This window comes from Amaranthus tricolor, chromosome 12 (genome assembly GCF_026212465.1).
Source record: "Amaranthus tricolor cultivar Red isolate AtriRed21 chromosome 12, ASM2621246v1, whole genome shotgun sequence".
NCBI lineage: Eukaryota > Viridiplantae > Streptophyta > Magnoliopsida > Caryophyllales > Amaranthaceae > Amaranthus > Amaranthus tricolor.
Window position 1 is genome coordinate 14,460,076 of NC_080058.1, and position 22,724 is coordinate 14,482,799.

The window sequence follows — 22,724 nt, forward strand, 5'->3', positions numbered from 1 at the left end:
AGGAATCAAAGCCCACGTAGTTCTTTGTCATACCTTTTATTTATAGTTGTTGAATGTTGATTTATCGTTGTCGTTTGTCGGATTGATCCTATTCGTCTTCGTCATCATCATGTGGTTGATTAGATGCTTCCGCTGACTCTCCTCCTGACGATGATGCAGATGTATCCATCATCATCCATGGATCATCATCGTCGTCTTGATCATCATCATTTCTTAGTCCTTGTGTTCGAATCTCCGCTTGATCCCAATCTTTCTTGCAAACACATATTTGAATACTATGTGGAGCAAGACGAGATTGCTTTTCGTCCAAAACTCTTCTACCTGCACTAAAAGCAGACTCCAACGCAATTGTTGACGCGGGAATTGCAAGGATATCCTTTGCAATTCTCGATAAAATGGGAAATTTAACAGATTTTTCTTTCCACCACTCCAAAATATCATAGATACTTTGGTCTATTTCAAAGTGGTGTTTAAGATAACTATCTAGTTCTAAATATGAGGTCGAGGAAGAAGAAGATGATCCTACAAAACTATCATCTTGAGTCATTATGTTAGCTATTACCGAATTATAGTAAGAGGGACGTGCCGAAACGCTAGCACGCCTAGACATATCGCGTTTCGGGTTATATATACACTAGCGTAAAAATCATAGAGTTCTGCTAAATATTTTTTACATGTTCCTACATAATTATGTACATCAGTAGACGGGCGATCTAACAATTGGTAATAAAATCCTATTACTTTAGTAAGGACCTCAGTTTTAAAACGTGGGTCCAAAATGGTTGCGATTCCATAAATATAAGGAAAATCGGTAAAATATGCTTGCCATTTTTCCATCATATCTGCAAGAATCGGCCTCAATTTTGGGTTAGTATCTTCATGTGTATATTTAAGGAGATGATAAAAAATAGTAATACATTCACTTATTACTAAGTGAACGTTCGGTTCATAAACATAAGAAAAAATCTTAGTCGCGTGGTCATACGCTTCTAATATGTTATGTACACCTATAGCTAATTCCCAAGTGTCATCAGCTATGAAACTATCTGTACACTCACTATATAGTTGTGTTATTACTGGGCGATAAGCAATCGCCTTTCTTAATAAATCGTTGGTTGAGCCCCAACGTGTAGGAGTATCTAATGACCAATACACTTTTTTAAGTTGGTATTGGTCACATAATTGTTTATATCGTCTTTTTATCTTTCCGATCCTAATCCATTTCACTATATCCCTAATTGGTTCTAATAAATCACTTAATTGTTTTATGCCTGCTTGGCAAGATAAGTTAATTATATGCGCACAACAACGTATGTGTAATAAGCTACCCCCAAGGATTAAACTAAAAGCAGGTTCGTTAAACAAAAGTTCTATACATTTAATGTTCGCGATTGCATTATCAGTTGAACAACAAAATATTTTATCTAATAAGTTCCATTCTCTACATATCTCTACTAATCTATATTTTATGTTTTCACCGGTATGTCTTTCTGGCATTGTCTCAAAAGCAATTATTCTTTTTTGCATAATCCAATTTCGATCTATCCAGTGTGCTGTTACACACATATAAGGTTCTAAATGTGGGGGAGCAGACCAAATGTCAGTTGTTATGCTAACTCTACCATTAAACGATTTAAACATTTCAACTAATTCATAGCGCATTGATTCGTATAATTTAATTGTGCGTCTTTTAAGAGTGCTCCTAAGGATTGCTCTATATTGTGGTTGCAAAGTTTTTCTATTGAGACGCTCATATGCCCTACTTTCACCGTGGTTAAAAGGCAATTCATCACAAATTACATACCTAGAAAATTCATCAATCATGTCATTACGATTGTATCTAAAAGGCATACCTGTGATGGGAATGTCCCATTGTGTCTGTCGGCTTCCACTTGTGGTCCCGCTCCCGCTTGCTGCATGAGTTTCTTTTGTGATTCCATGCTTCTTTGCCAAATGTTTGTTAAAAGATCCCATACCACCACCTAACATGTATTCACAAAACACAATAAATAAATGTTTATAAAATATGAATATATAATGTATCAATGTATTATGTATGTCAGTATGTATAAAAAACTTAAAAAGTATTTACCTCTGGCGAAACTGTATGAAACTAAGGGCTTTACTCCTTGACTTTCACAAATTTGACAAGTGCATAAGAAAATATCTGGATTCTCGGTTGGTTCTTTTGTGAAATACGACCACACATGTGAAACAGCTCTACCACTAGGAGGTGGCATTGCCGGAAAAGGTTGTCTTACTGGTTCATCTTCATCTAAATAAATAATTTAAAATTATAAAACTATAATTAAATAAATAAATAATTTAAAGTTTAATTAATTTGAAGAATAAAATTATAAAACTAACCGATAGTTTGGAAATTGACTCGTTTACCACGAGCTTGTCTTTGTTGTTGTTGTTCTCCTTGTTCTTCACGTGATCTTGTTGATGACTGTCGAGATATATTTATCCCAATTGGGGTCGTTGGTTCCTCTTTTTGTTCTTCTTCTTCATCAATTTGTATTTCTCTTTCCATTTCTTCTGCATAATTATGTAACTCCGGGTCGTACCCTTCCGGATAATTATGTTCATAATTATAATTACTAATGGAAGGTGTTGTTGATACCGACGGAGTAGAAGTGGCCTTTCTTTTGGACGAACTGGAACCTCCCAATGATTTTGCCACTTTAGTAACTTTTTTTGTGGCTTTTTTCAAAAATGAAGACATGATTGATAATATTGAAGTAATAATAGAAATATAGAATTAAGAAATAAATAATTAATTAATTATGTAACTAACTAAATTAAGAAATAATTAAAAGACTAATTATTTAATTAAGAGAATAATTGCGTAATTAAAGAATTAAGTAGAGAGAGTAAGTAGAGAGAGTAGGAGAAGAGATGAGTTGTGAATGAAAATGATTGAAATTGATGAGTATTTATAATGAAAAATGCAACGGCTAGTTCAACGGTTATAAACGGTAACTTTTGGCGAACCGGTTCCATGGAACTGGTGGGCCGGTTCAACCGGACCGGTCCCGGTTCCGGTTCAACCGGACCGGTCCCGGTTCCGGTTCTCCCGGACCGGTTCCGGTTCCAAACCGCGGGTTTTTTACCCGGTTCACAACGGTTTTTTCCGGCGGTTTCACGGTTCCGGCAACTTTTTTCCGGCGGTTTCACGGTTTCGCGGTTCGGGGCGGTTTGGAACCTGTCGCAAATGGTTCCGGTTCCAAGCGGAAGCGGTTCGGGACCGGTTCGGTTCCGGGTAGCCCTCCCCGTGGCCATGCCTACTTACAAATAATAATGTGGTAAGTGTTGATGATGTGGAGATGACTTCATCAAGTGGTTTTACCTGCCACTCTTTCCAAGTAGGTTCTTACAAACCATCCTCAAAGAAATTCCATAAAGCTAGAAGGAGAGTTGTTGCTGTTAGTAATACCCATCACGTCCCCAGGCCATGTATTGCTTTTTCTGATCATGTTCTTCTGTGTGTAGAGAGGGACTTATCTTGTAAGAGAAAATCTGATGATATGGATGTGGTGATGAATGACTGTGATTGGGAACTGAAACGATCTTGTGTAAGAACTGGAGTAGCTTCTACTACAAATAAATAACAAAATGGCGACGACACTTATGATCGTCATTTAATCGCTAAATTGGCAAAAAGTGGCCCGGGCGACGGCTCAAGGGGTGGATGCCATTTTGGTGGACGCTATATGAAAATTGGACGCCTAAACATCGCCAAAATTATGAAAATGGGGCGACAGCCTGGCTACGGCCCATGTGTCGTCGCCATGTGCTATTTTATGAGGCTACGGTCTGGCTACGACCCTATTTCGTCGCCCATATTATTATTAGTGTATTATTAGTATATTATTAGTCGTATTACTGTATTATTAATTTTTTTTAGGATATTATTAGTCGTACTTGTATAGTATTAATATATTATCAATCGTATTAGTATATTAATACCCGTATTAGTGCATTATTAGTCGAATTAGTGTATTATTTATATATTTTAATTGTATTAGTGTATTGTTAGTCGAATTAATGCATTATTAGTATATTATTAGTTTTTTAGTCGTATTAGTGTAGTATTAATATAACGTATTAGTATATTATTAGTTTTTAAGTCGTATTAGTGTAGTATTAATACATTGTATTAGTATATTATTAGTTGTATAATCGTATTAGCGTAACATTAATATATTATTAATCGTATTAGTATATTATTAGTTGTATAGTCGTATTAGTGTAGTATTAATATATCGTATTAGTATATTATTATTTGTATAGTCGTATTAGTGTAGTTTTAATATTTTATTAATCGTATTAGTGTAGTATTAATATATTATTAATCGTTAGTATATTATTATTTGTACAAGTGTAGTACTAGTATATTTTTAATTGTTTTAGTATATAATAAGGCGTATTAGTGTAATATTAGTAAATTATTAGTTGCGTAGTCATATTAGAGTAATATTTATATATTATTAATCATATTAGTATATTGTTATTCGAATTAATGCATTATTAATATATTATTAGTTTTGTAGTAGTATTAGTGTAGTATTAATATATTATTAGTTGTGTAGTCGTATTAGAGTAATACTAATACATTATTAGTCGAATTAGTATATAATTAGTCGTATTAGTATTATAGCTATTTAAGCTAAGATTAAAAGAGGTTTAAAAATAGGGCTATTACAATATTAGTACATTATTAATTGTATTAGTATATAATTAGTCGTATTAGTGTATTATTAGTCTTATTAGCGTATTATTAATATATTATTAATTATAATAGTATATTATTAATTGTAGATACTTATGTAGTTTTTTTTTAATACAGGAAAATTCCACAAAAGAAGTGGAGAGGGGCAACGGCCTGGCTACGGCACATGGTCGTCGCCCACTTAAAAAAAAATAAAAAAAAATTCAATACGGGCTACGGCCTGTGCACTAAATTTTTTTTTTAAAATTTGGGCGTCGAGCTGGCTACGGGAAGTTGTCGTCGCCTCACACTGTTTTCTAAAAAGAGACGTTGAAAAAGGATGACGATGAGCTGGCTACGGGACTGTGTCGTCGCCATTTTTTCGAAATCTATGGCGATGACTTTTTCGTCGCCATTAGTGATGAACATGTGGCCGTCGTCTTTTTACCATCGCCATTTTAACATTTATTTGTAGTGTTTTGAGCTTTCATATGCTTCTGAAAATGTAGTAGCTAGAGTTGGTGATGACCAACCCCGTGAACTTCAATAAAAATATTAAGTTGGAACTGTCGAGGGATTAATAACCCCGAGACAGTTCAAGCTCTCCGCAACCGGTGCAGAATAGAGCGTCCAATTAATAGGAGTAAGCTAGATGGGGTTCGTTAAAAAATGCAATTTTAATAATGGTGTTTGTGTGAGTAGTCAGGGGAACTCGGGAGGCATTGGCTTATGGTGAAAAGATCATAAAGTTAGTCTTCGGTCTTTCTCAGCATGACATATTTCTGTGGAGATCAAAACTAACAACTCTAGTAATATTTGGGTAGTAAATGGCATATATGGATGGCCGAAAAGAGCGAATAAATATAGAACATAGGACCTTATGAGATCTATTGTTGATTATACCCAGCTCCCTTATGTGTTTTTCGGTGATTTCTATGAAATAATGTCAATGAATGAAAAAGAGGGTGGTGCTCTAAGAGATGAAAGGGATATTGTTGCTTTCAGAAAATTTGTTGATGATTGCAATCTGGTGGACTTGGGCTTTTAGGGAAATTGCTTTACTTGGTGTCGGGGAAAGTCCAAATCTACTTTTGTACATGAGCGTGTTGATTGTTTCCTTGCTTCTCCTTGTTGGGCGGAGGTGTTTCCTGGTACGAACGTTCGCCACTTTTCTATATTTAGATCTGATCATGCTCCCCTTATGTTATGTTCGGAGTCCAGAAGTAGTGAGGATTTCAATGATAGACTGTTCAGGTTTGAATCGTTTTAGCTCTCAAAAGATGGTTGTAGTATGATGGTCTCTGAAGCTTGGAATGAGGGGATTAACTCTTCTTTCCATACCCGCTTGGAATCATGTGCTAATTTCTTTAAGGAGTGGGCTGAAGGGACTTTTCGAGAGACTAAAAGGCTGATTAAACTTATTGAAAAGAAACTTGCAAAAGCCCAAAAACAATCTCCTAATTCTCATATGCTAGCAACGTGTTCTAAGATTCCTGAAGAACTGGATAGTTTGCATCGGGTAGAAGAGGCATATTGGCATCTTCGTTTTAGAAAAAATCAATTAAAAGACGGAGATAAAAACACAAAATATTTCCATCGTAAAGCAAGCTCAAGGAAGAAGAGGAATTTGATTCGTGGTCTTACATATAAGGAGGGCAACTGGAATACTTCAAAAGTTGATATCGAGAGACTGGTCACTGCCTACTTTGAAAGTATCTTTGCTACTAGCTCTCCTTCGGGTTTCGCTGAGGCTCTTGAAGGTATTTTCCCTGCGGTGACATTGCTTGATTTTTGGAGCCAACTCACGAGGATATTCGCTCTGCTCTTTTCCAAATGCACCCGACAAAGGCTCTAGGTATTGATGGTTTCCATGCTCTTTTCTTTCATAAATTTTGGGATATTCTTGGAGATGATGATACGACTTTGGTTAAAAATCGAGGGAGGGGGAATGTTGATTTGAAGCCCACAAACAAAACTTGTATTTCCCTTATCCCAAAATGCAATGACCCAAAAAGATTGTCAAACTTTCGCCCTATTAGTTGTTGTAACGTTATATACAAAATTGTCTCCAAAGTTATTGTAGACTCAATTAGGAATGGGAACAGCAACAAGAGGGGGGGTGAATTGTTGTTGTTACTAGTTTAAGCGTTTTTGCCCTGTTTTTGCGGAATTGAATAAAATAAATAAAGCTTAAACTTAGAGCGAAATAATTAAAAGAGACAAACGATTTTGACGTGGAAACCTTCTAGGCCTAAATAGAAGGAAAAACCACGACCCCTTGGGATTTCTAAATTCTCCACTATGTTTAAGGCAACTCGTTACAATTACATTAAACATCTTACTTCACTCGAAGCGAATCAACTAGGCCAACTCTTCTCTCTTAAATTGCTTCACTCAAAGCAACAAACTTAGCTTCACTAAAAGCTAATTCTCACCACTAGCTTCACTAGAAGCTTTCTCCTTAACTTTACTCAAAGCTAATCTCTTCTCTAGCTTCATTAAAAGCTATCTAATTTCCCCCTTAGACTCACCCGAGTCTAATTACAAATTCTCTCAAAAACCCTTACAAAGGATAAAAATTCTCTAAAAATAAAATCAATGAGTTGCACAAGAAAATATTATAAATTAATTGGCATTTTTAAAACAAATTTTCTTGTAAAAATTCTCCCAAAATTACGTATGATTTAATGGCTCATACTAAGGGAAGTTTTTATGAATAACCGAGTCCACTATTTATAGAGCTAAAATCCCTAAAAATAAGGAATATTCCAATACATTATTCCATTATCAAAAAGATCATGGGAGTAATGTGGATTAACCAAACATACGGTTATTTGATTAAGTCAAATCATACAGAAATAACCGCTGTTCCTATTTGCCTAAAATAGCTTCTGTTCCCTTCAAGCAGCAGTTTCTTCAATAGCTGTTCCTGTTCCAGTACTAATTGCTGGAACGTGTTTGCTATAAATAGAAACGGTTATGCTTATTACGAATGGTTACTTGCTAACTTGTAAGTATAAAGACGGTTAAGAATGATAGCTAAGACCCATTCAACAACAACTAATTCTATTTTTAGTAAATCCAATATTTACTAAAAATAGATCCTAAAATAAAGGATCTTTATTTAGAGGCTCATACGTAAAGTAATTTTTAGAAAACTTTTTGCCAATTAATTATAATAATTAATAAATGCAACAAATTAACTTTATTTAATACATTAACTAAAAATAATAATTATAAATAAATAACCAGAATTTCCAGTTAACGTAGGCTGACTCCAGTTCAGGAACAGTGCGCTGTTTCCAGAATCCAATTTTGCTAGAACATCCAACTTAGGAACAGTAGACCTGCTGTCTCCATTTTACATCCCAAGCGATATACTTCTTCTAACATCCCTTGAATCCTTTTGACACGTGCATTCCCATGAACTAAGCCATAGGTACTATCAACGATCACAATTAATCGGATATCGACCTGCACACAATCTCTAAACACATATTTGCTTAAGTGTAGTCATCATCAAAACTAAAGAGGTCCAACAGTTATGGCTAATAAACTTAAGGGGTTTTTAGGGAATATTATTTTGGTTAACTAAAGTGCCTTTATCCCTAAGATGTTGAACACCGATAATGCACTTTTGGCTTTAGAAGCTTTTCATGCAATGAAGAGATGGGGAAATGGGGGGGAAAACAGCTTTTTCCCTTCAACTAGATATGAGTAAAGCATATGATAGAGTGGAATGGTGTTTTTTAGAGAGAGCGATGTTGAAGATGGGGTTTAGTGATGCATGGGTTGGTCGTTTTATGAGTTGCATTTCTAGTGTCTCGTTTTCCTTCAAGATTAAAGGAAAAGTGTGCGGAGATATTGCGCCATCTAGAGGTTTAAGACAAGGTGACCCGATATCCCCATATCTTTTTATTATTTGTGTAGAGGCTTTTTCAAAGCTGATTTCGACTAGCATTGATAAACAGGAGATTAATGGCATTCGTATTTATCGTGGTGCACCTATTTTATCACATTTGTTCTTTGCAGATGATAGTATTTTGTTTGCTAAAGCATCGGTGCAGGAATACTAGGAGGTAGCTAATATTATTAGCAAATATGAGAGAGCGTCCGGTCCAAAAGCAAATTATAATAAGACCAAAATTTCTTTTAGCAAGAGTGTACTTCACCAGCTAAGAAGAAACATTGTGGAAGTTTTGGGGGTGAAGGAAGTCGATTGTCATGTTAAGTACTTAGGTCTCCTACAGTCATTGGCCGCTCAAAAAAGGAAATCTTCTTACGATTAAAGGACCGGGTGTGGAAGAAGCTTTGAGGCTGGAAAGAGAAATTTTTATCGAAGACAGGTAAAGAGGTGCTTATCAAATTGGTTATCCAAGCCATTCCTATTTATATGATGAGCATCTTTGGATTTCCCTGTGGTTTTGTGGACGAAATCCATGCTCTGTTCGCGAAGTTCTGGTGGGGATCTAGTAATGAACACAAGAAAATTCATTGGCATAGTAGAAGTCATTTGTGCTTACCAAAGAGCAAAGGGGGGATGGGCTTTTGTGATTTGAAATGCTTAAACTCCGCCTTACTAGCAAAACAGTTTTGGCAATTGCTCATGGGTACAAACCCTCTTCTTCTTGAGGTCATCAAAGCCCGGTATTTCAAACACACATCGATCTTAGAATCACATAGAGGTCATGATCCGAGCTTTACCTGGAGAAGTGTGTGGGGGGCTAAATCTCTCCTTATGGAGGGGTTAGGATTAGGGATGGGCATGGGTCGGATCTGGGTCAGGTCCAGTAAGACCCAAATCTAGACCCTAGTTTTTTTATTGGACGCAGACCTGGACCCGAATCCGTAGGATCTGAAAAATTTTGACCCGAACCCATACCCTTAGGGTCTGGATATGGGTCCAAAACAATTTTATTTTTTTTACTGAAATTTTTTTAAAAATATATTATGAAGTACAATTGTAACACCCCGGCCCCTCGGACCGCTGGTGACTACTTTTGGAGACTGTAGACTAGCCCCACAAACCAACACAAGTCTTTCCAGTGCACTTTGGCCTCACTCATGCGCACCCGGGAAAACTTCCCAGGAGGTCACCCATCCTAAAATTGCTCTCCACCAAGCACGCTTAACTGTGGAGTTCTTAGCAAATGAGCTCCCTAGAAAAGAAGATGCACCTTATATTTTAATATTAAAATAAAAGCTATATATTAATATAGAAACATTAGATTTTACCAATAATATATTTAATTAAGAACGTAACAAATACTTACGGCATCTATATTTTCAACTCCAAATTCCTTCACGGAATTTATAATATCGTCCATAAACTTCAGCGCGTAGTAGCCACAGTCAACGGAAGACGGAGGTTGTTGAAAGCACTAAGAGAAAATAGAAGATAGTGTCAAAAACGGTTAAAAACGCATAAAATCGCAACTTAACACATAAATTCTAGAATATGACTATGATTTTCAATTCTAACAACTTCTACACAATAATATATACCAAATAGTGTTGTGTGCCAAGTTTCGTGCAAAACAAACAAAGTTTGAGCTACTTTACGCGCGGAATTGACAAAAACGCTTAAAAACGTATAAAATCAAAACTGAACTTCTAATTTCTAGCATATGACTATTATTATCAATTCTAACCATTTCAACACAATAATATATGCCAAATAGTATTGTGTGCCAAGTTTCGTGCATAACTAACCAAGTTTGAGTACTTTACGCGCGAAATTGACAAAAACGCTTAAAAACGCATAAAATCGCAACTTAACTTCTAATTTCTAGCATATGACTATTATTATCAATTCTAACCATTTCAACACAATAATATATGCCAAATAGTGTTGTGTGCCAAGTTTCGTGCATAACAAACCATGTTTGACTTACTTTACGCGCGAAATTGACAAAAACGCTTAAAAACCCTTAAAATCGCAACTTAACTTCTAATTTCTAGCATATGACTATTATTATCAAGTATAACCATTTCAACACAATAATATATGCCAGATAGTGTTGTGTGCCAAGTTTCGTGCATAACAAACCATGTTTGACCTACTTTACGCGCGAAATTGACAAAAACGCTTAAAAACACATAAAATCGCAACTTAACTTCTAATTTCTAGCATATGACTATTATTATCAATTCTAACCATTTCAACACAATAATATATGCCAAATAGTGTTGTGTGCCACGTTTCGTGCATAACAAACCATGTTTGACCTACTTTACGCGCGAAATTGACAAATAAAAACGCGAAATTGACAGCATCAAACTAGTGACCAGACCACGTTGCACGACACGTGGAGACCAAACCTATGCATCCAGGACCTAGGCTAAAGTGGAAATGGAATCTTGGTACTTGGATCTAGCTATCAAGGTCCTAAAACCATTCTAACAATCCCCGTGGACTCCTAGAAGCTGAGCCGAAGGAGGGCTGGTCGACAGTTTGCTAGATCAGAATTTTGTTTAAGTGTTTGTGGTTGTTTCGTGTTCTTTTCATGATCATTTGTAGTTTTTGACTGTGTCATTAATCAAAGCTTACGCACAACATTAATCCTTGCATAACCAAGGCCTTAATCAGCCCCGGTTTCGCATCAAAACCAAGTTTGAGCTACTTTACGCGCGGAATTGACAAAAACGCATAAAATCGCAACTTAACTTCTAATTTCTAGCATATGACTATTATTATCAATTCTAACCATTTCAACACAATAATATATGCCAAATAGTGTTGTGTGCCAAGTTTCGTGCATAACAAACCAAGTTTTAGTACTTTACGCGCGAAATTCACAAAAACGCTTAAAAACGCATGAAATCGCAAATTAACTTCTAATTTCTAGCATATGACTATTATTATCAAGTATAACCATTTCAACACAATAATATATGCCAAATAGTGTTGTGTGCCAAGTTTCGTGCATAACAAACCATGTTTGACCTACTTTACGCGCGAAATTGACAAAAACGCTTAAAAACCCATAAAATCGCAACTTAACTTCTAATTTCTAGCATATGACTATTATTATCAAGTATAACCATTTCAACACAATAATATATGCCAAATAGTGTTGTGTGCCAAGTTTCGTGCATAACAAACCATGTTTGACCTACTTTACGTGCGAAATTGACAAAAACGCTTAAAAACCCATAAAATCGCAACTTAACTTCTAATTTCTAGCATATGACTATTATTATCAAGTATAACCATTTCAACACAATAATATATGCCAAATAGTGTTGTGTGCCAAGTTTCGTGCATAACAAACCATGTTTGACCTACTTTACGCGCGAAATTGACAAAAACGCTTAAAAACGCATAAAATCGCAACTTAACTTCTAATTTCTAGCATATGACTATTATTATCAATTCTAACCATTTTAACACAATAATATATGCCAAATAGTGTTGTGTGCCAAGTTTCGTGCATAACAAACCATGTTTGACCTACTTTACGCGCGAAATTGACAAATAAAAACGCGAAATTGACAGCATCAAACTAGTGACCAGACCACCTTGCACGACACGTGGAGACCAATCCTATGCATCCAGGACCGAGGCTAAAGTGGAAATGGAATCTTGGTACTTGGATCTAGCTATCAAGGTTCTAAAACCATTCTAACAATCCCTGTGGACTCCTAGAAGCTGAGCCGAAGGAGGGCTGGTCGACAGTTTGCTAGATCAGAATTTTGTTTAAGTGTTTGTGGTTGTTTCGTGTTCTTTTCATGATCATTTGCAGTTTTTGACTGTGTCATTAATCAACGCTTACGCACAACATTAATCCTTGCATAACCAAGGCCTTAATCAGCCCCGGTTTCGCATCAAAACCAAGTTTGAGCTACTTTACGCGCGGAATTCACAAAAACGCTTAAAAACGCATAAAATCGCAACTTAACTTCTAATTTCTAGAATATGACTATTATTATCAATTCTGAGCATTTCAACACAATAATATATTCCAAATAGTGTTGTGTGCCAAGTTTCGTGCATAACAAACCAAGTTTAAGTACTTTACGCGCGAAATTCACAAAAACGCTTAAAAACGCATAAAATCGCAACTTAACTTCTAATTTCTAGCATTTGACTATTATTATCAAGTATAACCATTTCAACACAAAAATATATGCCAAATAGTGTTGTGTGCCAAGTTTCGTGCATAACAAACCATGTTTGACCTACTTTACGCGCGAAATTGACAAAAACGCTTAAAAACCCATAAAATCGCAACTTAACTTCTAATTTCTAGCGTATGACTATTGTTATCAATTCTAACCATTTGAACACAATAATATATGCCAAATAGTGTTGTGTGCCAAGTTTCGTGCATAACAAACCATGTTTGACCTACTTTACGCGCGAAATTGACAAAAACGCTTAAAAACGCATAAAATCGCAACTTAACTTCTAATTTCTAGCATATGACTATTATTATCAATTCTAACCATTTCAACACAATAATATATGCCAAATAGTGTTGTGTGCCAAGTTTCGTGCATAACAAACCATGTTTGACCTACTTTACGCGCGAAATTGACAAATAAAAACGCGAAATTGACAGCATCAAACTAGTGACCAGACCACCTTGCACGACACGTGGAGACCAAACCTATGCATCCAGGACCTAGGCTAAAGTGGAAATGGAATCTTGGTACTTGGGTCTAGCTATCAAGGTCCTAAAACCATTCTAACAATCCCCGTGGACTCCTAGAAGCTGAGCCGAAGGAGGGCTGGTCGACAGTTCGCTAGATCAGAATTTTTTTTAAGTGTTTGTGGTTGTTTCGTGTTCTTTTCATGATCATTTGTAGTTTTTGACTGTGTCATTAATCAAAGCTTACGCACAACATTAATCCTTGCATAACCAAGGCCTTAATCAGCCCCGGTTTCGCATCAAAACCAAGTTTGAGCTACTTTACGCGCGGAATTGACAAAAACGCTTAAAAACGCATAAAATCGCAACTTAACTTCTAATTTTTAGCATATGACTATTATTATCAATTCTAACAATTTCAACACAATAATATATGCCAAATAGTGTTGTGTGCCAAGTTTCGTGCATAACAAACCAAGTTTTAGTACTTTACGCGCGAAATTCACAAAAACGCTTAAAAACGCATAAAATCGCAAATTAACTTCTAATTTCTAGCATATGACTATTATTATCAAGTAAAACCATTTCAACACAATAATATATGCCAAATAGTGTTGTGTGCCAAGTTTCGTGCATAACAAACCATGTTTGACCTACTTTACGCGCGAAATTGACAAAAACGCTTAAAAACCCATAAAATCGCAACTTAACTTCTAATTTCTAGCATATGACTATTATTATCAAGTATAACCATTTCAACACAATAATATATGCCAAATAGTGTTGTGTGCCAAGTTTCGTGCATAACAAACCATGTTTGACCTACTTTACGCGCGAAATTGACAAAAACGCTTAAAAACCCATAAAATCGCAACTTAACTTCTAATTTCTAGCGTATGACTATTATTATCAATTCTAACCATTTCAACACAATAATATATGCCAAATAGTGTTGTGTGCCAAGTTTCGTGCATAACAAACCATGTTTGACCTACTTTACGCGCGAAATTGACAAAAACGCTTAAAAACGCATAAAATCGCAACTTAACTTCTAATTTCTAGCATATGACTATTATTATCAATTCTAACCATTTCAACACAATAATATATGCCAAATAGTGTTGTGTGCCAAGTTTCGTGCATAACAAACCATGTTTGACCTACTTTACGCGCGAAATTGACAAAAACGCTTAAAAACGCATAAAATCGCAACTTAACTTCTAATTTCTAGCGTATGACTATTATTATCAATTCTAACCATTTCAACACAATAATATATGCCAAATAGTGTTGTGTGCCAAGTTTCGTGCATAACAAACCATGTTTGACCTACTTTACGCGCGAAATTGACAAATAAAAACGCGAAATTGACAGCATCAAACTAGTGACCAGACCACCTTGCACGACACGTGGAGACCAAACCTATGCATCCAGGACCTAGGCTAAAGTGGAAATGGAATCTTGGTACTTGGATCTAGCTATCAAGGTCCTAAAACCATTCTAACAATCCCCGTGGACTCCTAGAAGCTGAGCCGAAGGAGGGCTGGTCGACAGTTTGCTAGATCAGAATTTTGTTTAAGTGTTTGTGGTTGTTTCGTGTTCTTTTCATGATCATTTGCAGTTTTTGACTGTGTCATTAATCAAAGCTTACGCACAACATTAATCCTTGCATAACCAAGGCCTTAATCAGCCCCGGTTTCGCATCAAAACCAAGTTTGAGCTACTTTACGCGCGGAATTCACAAAAACGCTTAAAAACGCATAAAATCGCAACTTAACTTCTAATTTCTAGCATACGACTATTATTATCAATTCTGAGCATTTCAACACAATAATATATGCCAAATAGTGTTGTGTGCCAAGTTTCGTGCATAACAAACCAAGTTTGAATACTTTACGCGCGAAATTCACAAAAACTCTTAAAAACGCATAAAATCGCAACTTAACTTCTAATTTCTAGCATATGACTATTATTATCAATTCTAACCATTTCAACACAATAATATATGCCAAATGGTGTTGTGTGCCAAGTTTCGTGCATAACAAACCATGTTTGACCTACTTTACGCGCGAAATTCACAAAAACGCTTAAAAACGCATAAAATCACAACTTAACTTCTAATTTCTAGCGTATGACTATTATTATCAATTCTAACCATTTCAACACAATAATATATGCCAAATAGTGTTGTGTGCCAAGTTTCGTGCATAACAAACCATGTTTGACCTACTTTACGCGCGAAATTGACAAATAAAAACGCGAAATTGACAGCATCAAACTAGTGACCAGACCACCTTGCACGACACGTGGAGACCAAACCTATGCATCCAGGACCGAGGCTAAAGTGGAAATGGAATCTTGGTACTTGGATCTAGCTATCAAGGTCCTAAAACCATTCTAACAATCCCCGTGGACTCCTAGAAGCTGAGCCGAAGGAGGGCTGGTCGACAGTTTGCTAGATCAGAATTTTGTTTAAGTGTTTGTGGTTGTTTCGTGTTCTTTTCATGATCATTTGCAGTTTTTGACTGTGTCATTAATCAAAGCTTACGCACAACATTAATCCTTGCATAACCAAGGCCTTAATCAGCCCCGGTTTCGCATCAAAACCAAGTTTGAGCTACTTTACGCGCGGAATTCACAAAAACGCTTAAAAACGCATAAAATCGCAACTTAACTTCTAATTTCTAGCATATGACTATTATTATCAATTCTGAGCATTTCAACACAATAATATATGCCAAATAGTGTTGTGTGCCAAGTTTCGTGCATAACAAACCAAGTTTGAGTACTTTACGCGCGAAATTCACAAAAACTCTTAAAAACGCATAAAATCGCAACTTAACTTCTAATTTCTAGCATATGACTATTATTATCAATTCTGAGCATTTCAACACAATAATATATGCCAAATAGTGTTGTGTGCCAAGTTTCGTGCATAACAAACCAAGTTTAAGTACTTTACGCGCGAAATTCACAAAAACTCTTAAAAACGCATAAAATCGCAACTTAACTTCTAATTTCTAGCATATGACTATTATTATCAATTCTAACCATTTCAACACAATAATATATGCCAAATAGTATTGTGTGCCAAGTTTCGTGCATAACAAACCATGTTTGACCTACTTTACGCGCAAAATTCACAAAAACGCTTAAAAACGCATAAAATCACAACTTAACTTCTAATTTCTAGCGTATGACTATTATTATCAATTCTAACCATTTCAACACAATAATATATGCCAAATAGTGTTGTGTGCCAAGTTTCGTGCATAACAAACCATGTTTGACCTACTTTACGCGCGAAATTGACAAATAAAAACGCGAAATTGACAGCATCAAACTAGTGACCAGACCACCTTGCACGACACGTGGAGACCAAACCTATGCATCCAGGACCGAGGCTAAAGTGGAAATGGAATCTTGGTACTTGGATCTAGCTATCAAGGTCCTAAAACCATTCTAACAATCCCCGTGGACTCCTAGAAGCTGAGCCGAAGGAGGATTGGTCGACAGTTTGCTAGATCAGAATTTTGTTTAAGTGTTTGTGGTTGTTTCGTGTTCTTTTCATGATCATTTGCAGTTTTTGACTGTGTCATTCATCAAAGCTTACGCACAACATTAATCCTTGCATAACCAAGGCCTTAATCAGCCCCGGTTTGGCATCAAAACCAAGTTTGAGCTACTTTACGCGCGGAATTCACAAAAACGCTTAAAAACGCATAAAATCGCAACTTAACTTCTAATTTCTAGCATATGACTATTATTATCAATTCTGAGCATTTCAACACAATAATATATGCCAAATAGTGTTGTGTGCCAAGTTTCGTGCATAACAAACCAAGTTTGAGTACTTTACGCGCGAAATTCACAAAAACGCTTAAAAACGCATAAAATCGCAACTTAACTTCTAATTTCTAGCATATGACTATTATTATAGAGTATAACCATTTCAACACAAAAATATATGCCAAATAGTGTTGTGTGCCAAGTTTCGTGCATAACAAACCATGTTTGACCTACTTTACGCGCGAAATTGACAAAAACGCTTAAAAACCCATAAAATCGCAACTTAACTTCTAATTTCTAGCGTATGACTATTATTATCAATTCTAACCATTTCAACACAATAGTATATGCCAAATAGTGTTGTGTGCCAAGTTTCGTGCATAACAAACCATGTTTGACCTACTTTACGCGCGAAATTGACAAAAACGTTTAAAAACGCATAAAATCGCAACTTAACTTCTAATTTCTAGCATATGACTATTATTATCAATTCTAACCATTTCAACACAATAATATATGCCAAATAGTGTTGTGTGCCAAGTTTCGTGCATAACAAACCATGTTTGACCTACTTTACGCGCGAAATTGACAAATAAAAACGCGAAATTGACAGCATCAAACTAGTGACCAGACCACCTTGCACGACACGTGGAGACCAAACCTATGCATCCAGGACCGAGGCTAAAGTGGAAATGGAATCTTGGTACTTGGATCTAGCTATCAAGGTCCTAAAACCATTCTAACAATCCCCGTGGACTCCGAGAAGCTGAGCCGAAGGAGGACTGGTCGACAGTTTGCTAGATCAGAATTTTGTTTAAGTGTTTGTGGTTGTTTCGTGTTCTTTTCATGATCATTTGCAGTTTTTGACTGTGTCATTAATCAACGCTTACGCACAACATTAATCCTTGCAAAACCAAGGCCTTAATCAGCCCCGGTTTCGCATCAAAACCAAGTTTGAGCTACTTTACGCGCGGAATTCACAAAAACGCTTAAAAACGCATAAAATCGCAACTTAACTTCTAATTTCTAGCATATGACTATTATTATCAATTCTGAGCATTTCAACACAATAATATATGCCAAATAGTGTTGTGTGCCAAGTTTCGTGCATAACAAACCAAGTTTGAGTACTTTACGCGCGAAATTCACAAAAACGCTTAAAAACGCATAAAATCGCAACTTAACTTCTAATTTCTAGCATATGACTATTATTATCAATTCTAACCATTTCAACACAATAATATATGCCAAATAGTGTTGTGTGCCAAGTTTCGTGCATAACAAACCATGTTTGACCTACTTTACGCGCGAAATTCACAAAAACGCTTAAAAACGCATACAATCACAACTTAACTTCTAATTTCTAGCGTATGACTATTATTATCAATTCTAACCATTTCAACACAATAATATATGCCAAATAGTGTTGTGTGCCAAGTTTCGTGCATAACAAACCATGTTTGACCTACTTTACGTGCGAAATTGACAAATAAAAACGCGAAATTGACAGCATCAAACTAGTGACCAGACCACCTTGCACGACACGTGGAGACCAAACCTACGCATCCAGGACCGAGGCTAAAGTGGAAATGGAATCTTGGTACTTGGATCTAGCTATCAAGGTCCTAAAACCATTCTAACAATCCCCGTGGACTCCTAGAAGCTGAGCCGAAGGAGGGCTGGTCGACAGTTTGCTAGATCAGAATTTTGTTTAAGTGTTTGTGGTTGTTTCGTGTTCTTTTCATGATCATTTGTAGTTTTTGACTGTGTCATTAATCAAAGCTTACGCACAACATTAATCCTTGCATAACCAAGGCCTTAATCAGCCCCGGTTTCGCATCAAAACCAAGTTTGAGCTACTTTACGCGCAGAATTCACAAAAATTCTTAAAAACGCATAAAATCGCAAATTAACTTCTAATTTCTAGCATATGACTATTATTATCATGTATAACCATTTCAACACAATAATATATGCCAAATAGTGTTGTGTGCCATGTTTCGTGCATAACAAACCATGTTTGACCTACTTTACGCGCGAAATTGACAAAAACGCTTAAAAACTCATAAAATCGCAACTTAACTTCTAATTTCTAGCATATGAGTATTATTATCAAGTATAACCATTTCAACACAATAATATATGCCAAATAGTGTTGTGTGCCAAGTGTCGTGCATAACAAACCATGTTTGACCTACTTTACGCGCGAAATTGACAAAAACGCTTAAAAACGCATAAAATCGCAACTTAACTTCTAATTTCTAGCATATGACTATTATTATCAAATCTAACCATTTCAACACAATAATATATGCCAAATAGTGTTGTGTGCCAAGTTTCGTGCATAACAAACCATGTTTGACCTACTTTACGCGCGAAATTGACAAATAAAAACGCGAAATTGACAGCATCAAACTAGTGACCAGACCACCTTGCACGACACGTGGAGACCAAACCTATGCATCCAGGACCGAGGCTAAAGTGGAAATGGAATCTTGGTACTTGGATCTAGCTATCAAGGTCCTAAAACCATTCTAACAATCCCCGTGGACTCCTAGAAGCTGAGCCGAAGGAGGGCTGGTCGACAGTTTGCTAGATCAGAATTTTGTTTAAGTGTTTGTGGTTGTTTCGTGTTCTTTTCATGATCATTTGCAGTTTTTGACTGTGTCATTAATCAAAGCTTACGCACAACATTAATCCTTGCATAACCAAGGCCTTAATCAGCCCCGGTTTCGCATCAAAACCAAGTTTGAGCTACTTTACGCGCGGAATTCACAAAAACGCTTAAAAACACATAAAATCGCAACTTAACTTCTAATTTCTAGCATATGACTATTATTATCAATTCTGAGCATTTCAACACAATAATATATGCCAAATAGTGTTGTGTGCCAAGTTTCGTGCATAACAAACCAAGTTTGAGCTACTTTACGCGCAGAATTCACAAAAATGCTTAAAAACGCATAAAATCGCAACTTAACTTCTAATTTCTAGCATATGACTATTATTATCAATTCTGAGCATTTCAACACAATAATATATGCCAAATAGTGTTGTGTGCCAAGTTTCGTGCATAACAAACCAAGTTTGAGTACTTTACGCGCGAAATTCACAAAAACGCTTAAAAACGCATAAAATCGCAACTTAACTTCTAATTTCTAGCATATGACTATTATTATCAATTCTAACCATTTCAACACAATAATATATGCCAAATAGTGTTGTGTGCCAAGTTTCGTGCATAACAAACCATGTTTGACCTACTTTACGCGCGAAATTCACAAAAACGCTTAAAAACGCATAAAATCACAACTTAACTTCTAATTTCTAGCGTATGACTATTATTATCAATTCTAACCATTTCAACACAATAATATATGCCAAATAGTGTTGTGTGCCAAGTTTCGTGCATAACAAACCATGTTTGACCTACTTTACGCGCGAAATTGACAAATAAAAACGCGAAATTGACAGCATCAAACTAGTGACCAGACCACCTTGCACGACACGTGGAGACCAAACCTATGCATCCAGGACCGAGGCTAAAGTGGAAATGGAATCTTGGTACTTGGATCTAGCTATCAAGGTCCTAAAACCATTTTAACAATCCCCGTGGACTCCTAGAAGCTGAGCCGAAGGAGGGCTGGTCGACAGTTTGCTAGATCAGAATTTTGTTTAAGTGTTTGTGGTTGTTTCGTGTTCTTTTCATGATCATTTGCAGTTTTTGACTGTGTCATTAATCAAAGCTTACGCACAACATTAATCCTTGCATAACCAAGGCCTTAATCAGCCCCGGTTTCGCATCAAAACCAAGTTTGAGCTACTTTACGCGCGGAATTCACAAAAACGCTTAAAAACGCATAAAATCGCAACTTAACTTCTAATTTCTAGCATATGACTATTATTATCAATTCTGAGCATTTCAACACAATAATATATGCCAAATAGTGTTGTGTGCCAAGTTTCGTGCATAACAAACCAAGTTTGAGTACTTTACGCGCGAAATTCACAAAAACGCTTAAAAACGCATAAAATCGCAACTTAACTTCTAATTTCTAGCATATGACTATTATTATCAATTCTAACCATTTCAACACAATAATATATGCCAAATAGTGTTGTGTGCCAAGTTTCGTGCATAACAAACCATGTTTGACCTACTTTACGCGCGAAATTCACAAAAACGCTTAAAAACGCATAAAATCACAACTTAACTTCTAATTTCTAGCGTATGACTATTATTATCAATTCTAACCATTTCAACACAATAATATATGCCAAATAGTGTTGTGTGCCAAGTTTCGTGCATAACAAACCATGTTTGACCTACTTTACGCGCGAAATTGACAAATAAAAACGCGAAATTGACAGCATCAAACTAGTGACCAGACCACCTTGCACGACACGTGGAGACCAAACCTATGCATCCAGGACCGAGGCTAAAGTGGAAATGGAATCTTGGTACTTGGATCTAGCTATCAAGGTCCTAAAACCATTCTAACAATCCCCGTGGACTCCTAGAAGCTGAGCCGAAGGAGGGCTGGTCGACAGTTTGCTAGATCAGAATTTTGTTTAAGTGTTTGTGGTTGTTTCGTGTTCTTTTCATGATCATTTGCAGTTTTTGACTGTGTCATTAATCAACGCTTACGCACAAAATTAATCCTTGCATAACCAAGGCCTTAATCAGCCCCGGTTTCGCATCAAAACCAAGTTTGAGCTACTTTACGCGCGGAATTCACAAAAACGCTTAAAAACGCATAAAATCGCAACTTAACTTCTAATTTCTAGCATATGACTATTATTATCAATTCTGAGCATTTCAACACAATAATATATGCCAAATAGTGTTGTGTGCCAAGTTTCGTGCATAACAAACCAAGTTTGAGTACTTTACGCGCGAAATTCACAAAAACGCTTAAAAACGCATAAAATCGCAACTTAACTTCTAATTTCTAGCATATGACTATTATTATCAATTCTAACCATTTCAACACAATAATATATGCCAAATAGTGTTGTGTGCCAAGTTTCGTGCATAACAAACCATGTTTGACCTACTTTACGCGCGAAATTCACAAAAACGCTTAAAAACGCATAAAATCACAACTTAACTTCTAATTTCTAGCGTATGACTATTATTATCAATTCTAACCATTTCAACACAATAATATATGCCAAATAGTGTTGTGTGCCAAGTTTCGTGCATAACAAACCATGTTTGACCTACTTTACGCGCGAAATTGACAAATAAAAACGCGAAATTGACAGCATCAAACTAGTGACCAGACCACCTTGCACGACACGTGGAGACCAAACCTATGCATCCAGGACCGAGGCTAAAGTGGAAATGGAATCTTGGTACTTGGATCTAGCTATCAAGGTCCTAAAACCATTCTAACAAACCCCGTGGACTCCTAGAAGCTGAGCCGAAGGAGGGCTGGTCGACAGTTTGCTAGATCAGAATTTTGTTTAAGTGTTTGTGGTTGTTTCGTGTTCTTTTCATGATCATTTGTAGTTTTTGACTGTGTCATTAATCAAAGCTTACGCACAACATTAATCCTTGCATAACCAAGGCCTTAATCAGCCCCGGTTTCGCATCAAAACCAAGTTTGAGCTACTTTACGCGC

General features: G+C 36.2%; 1 protein-coding gene across 1 annotated transcript; it reads left to right on the plus strand.

Moving 5' to 3' along the window:
• Positions 1-9,110: 9,110 nt before the first annotated feature.
• LOC130828604 (uncharacterized mitochondrial protein AtMg00310-like) lies at positions 9,111-9,521 on the plus strand. The gene has a single exon (XM_057694568.1). It carries the CDS (start codon positions 9,111-9,113, stop codon positions 9,519-9,521), a length of 411 nt encoding a protein of 136 aa, XP_057550551.1.
• The last annotated feature ends 13,203 nt before the right edge of the window (positions 9,522-22,724 follow it).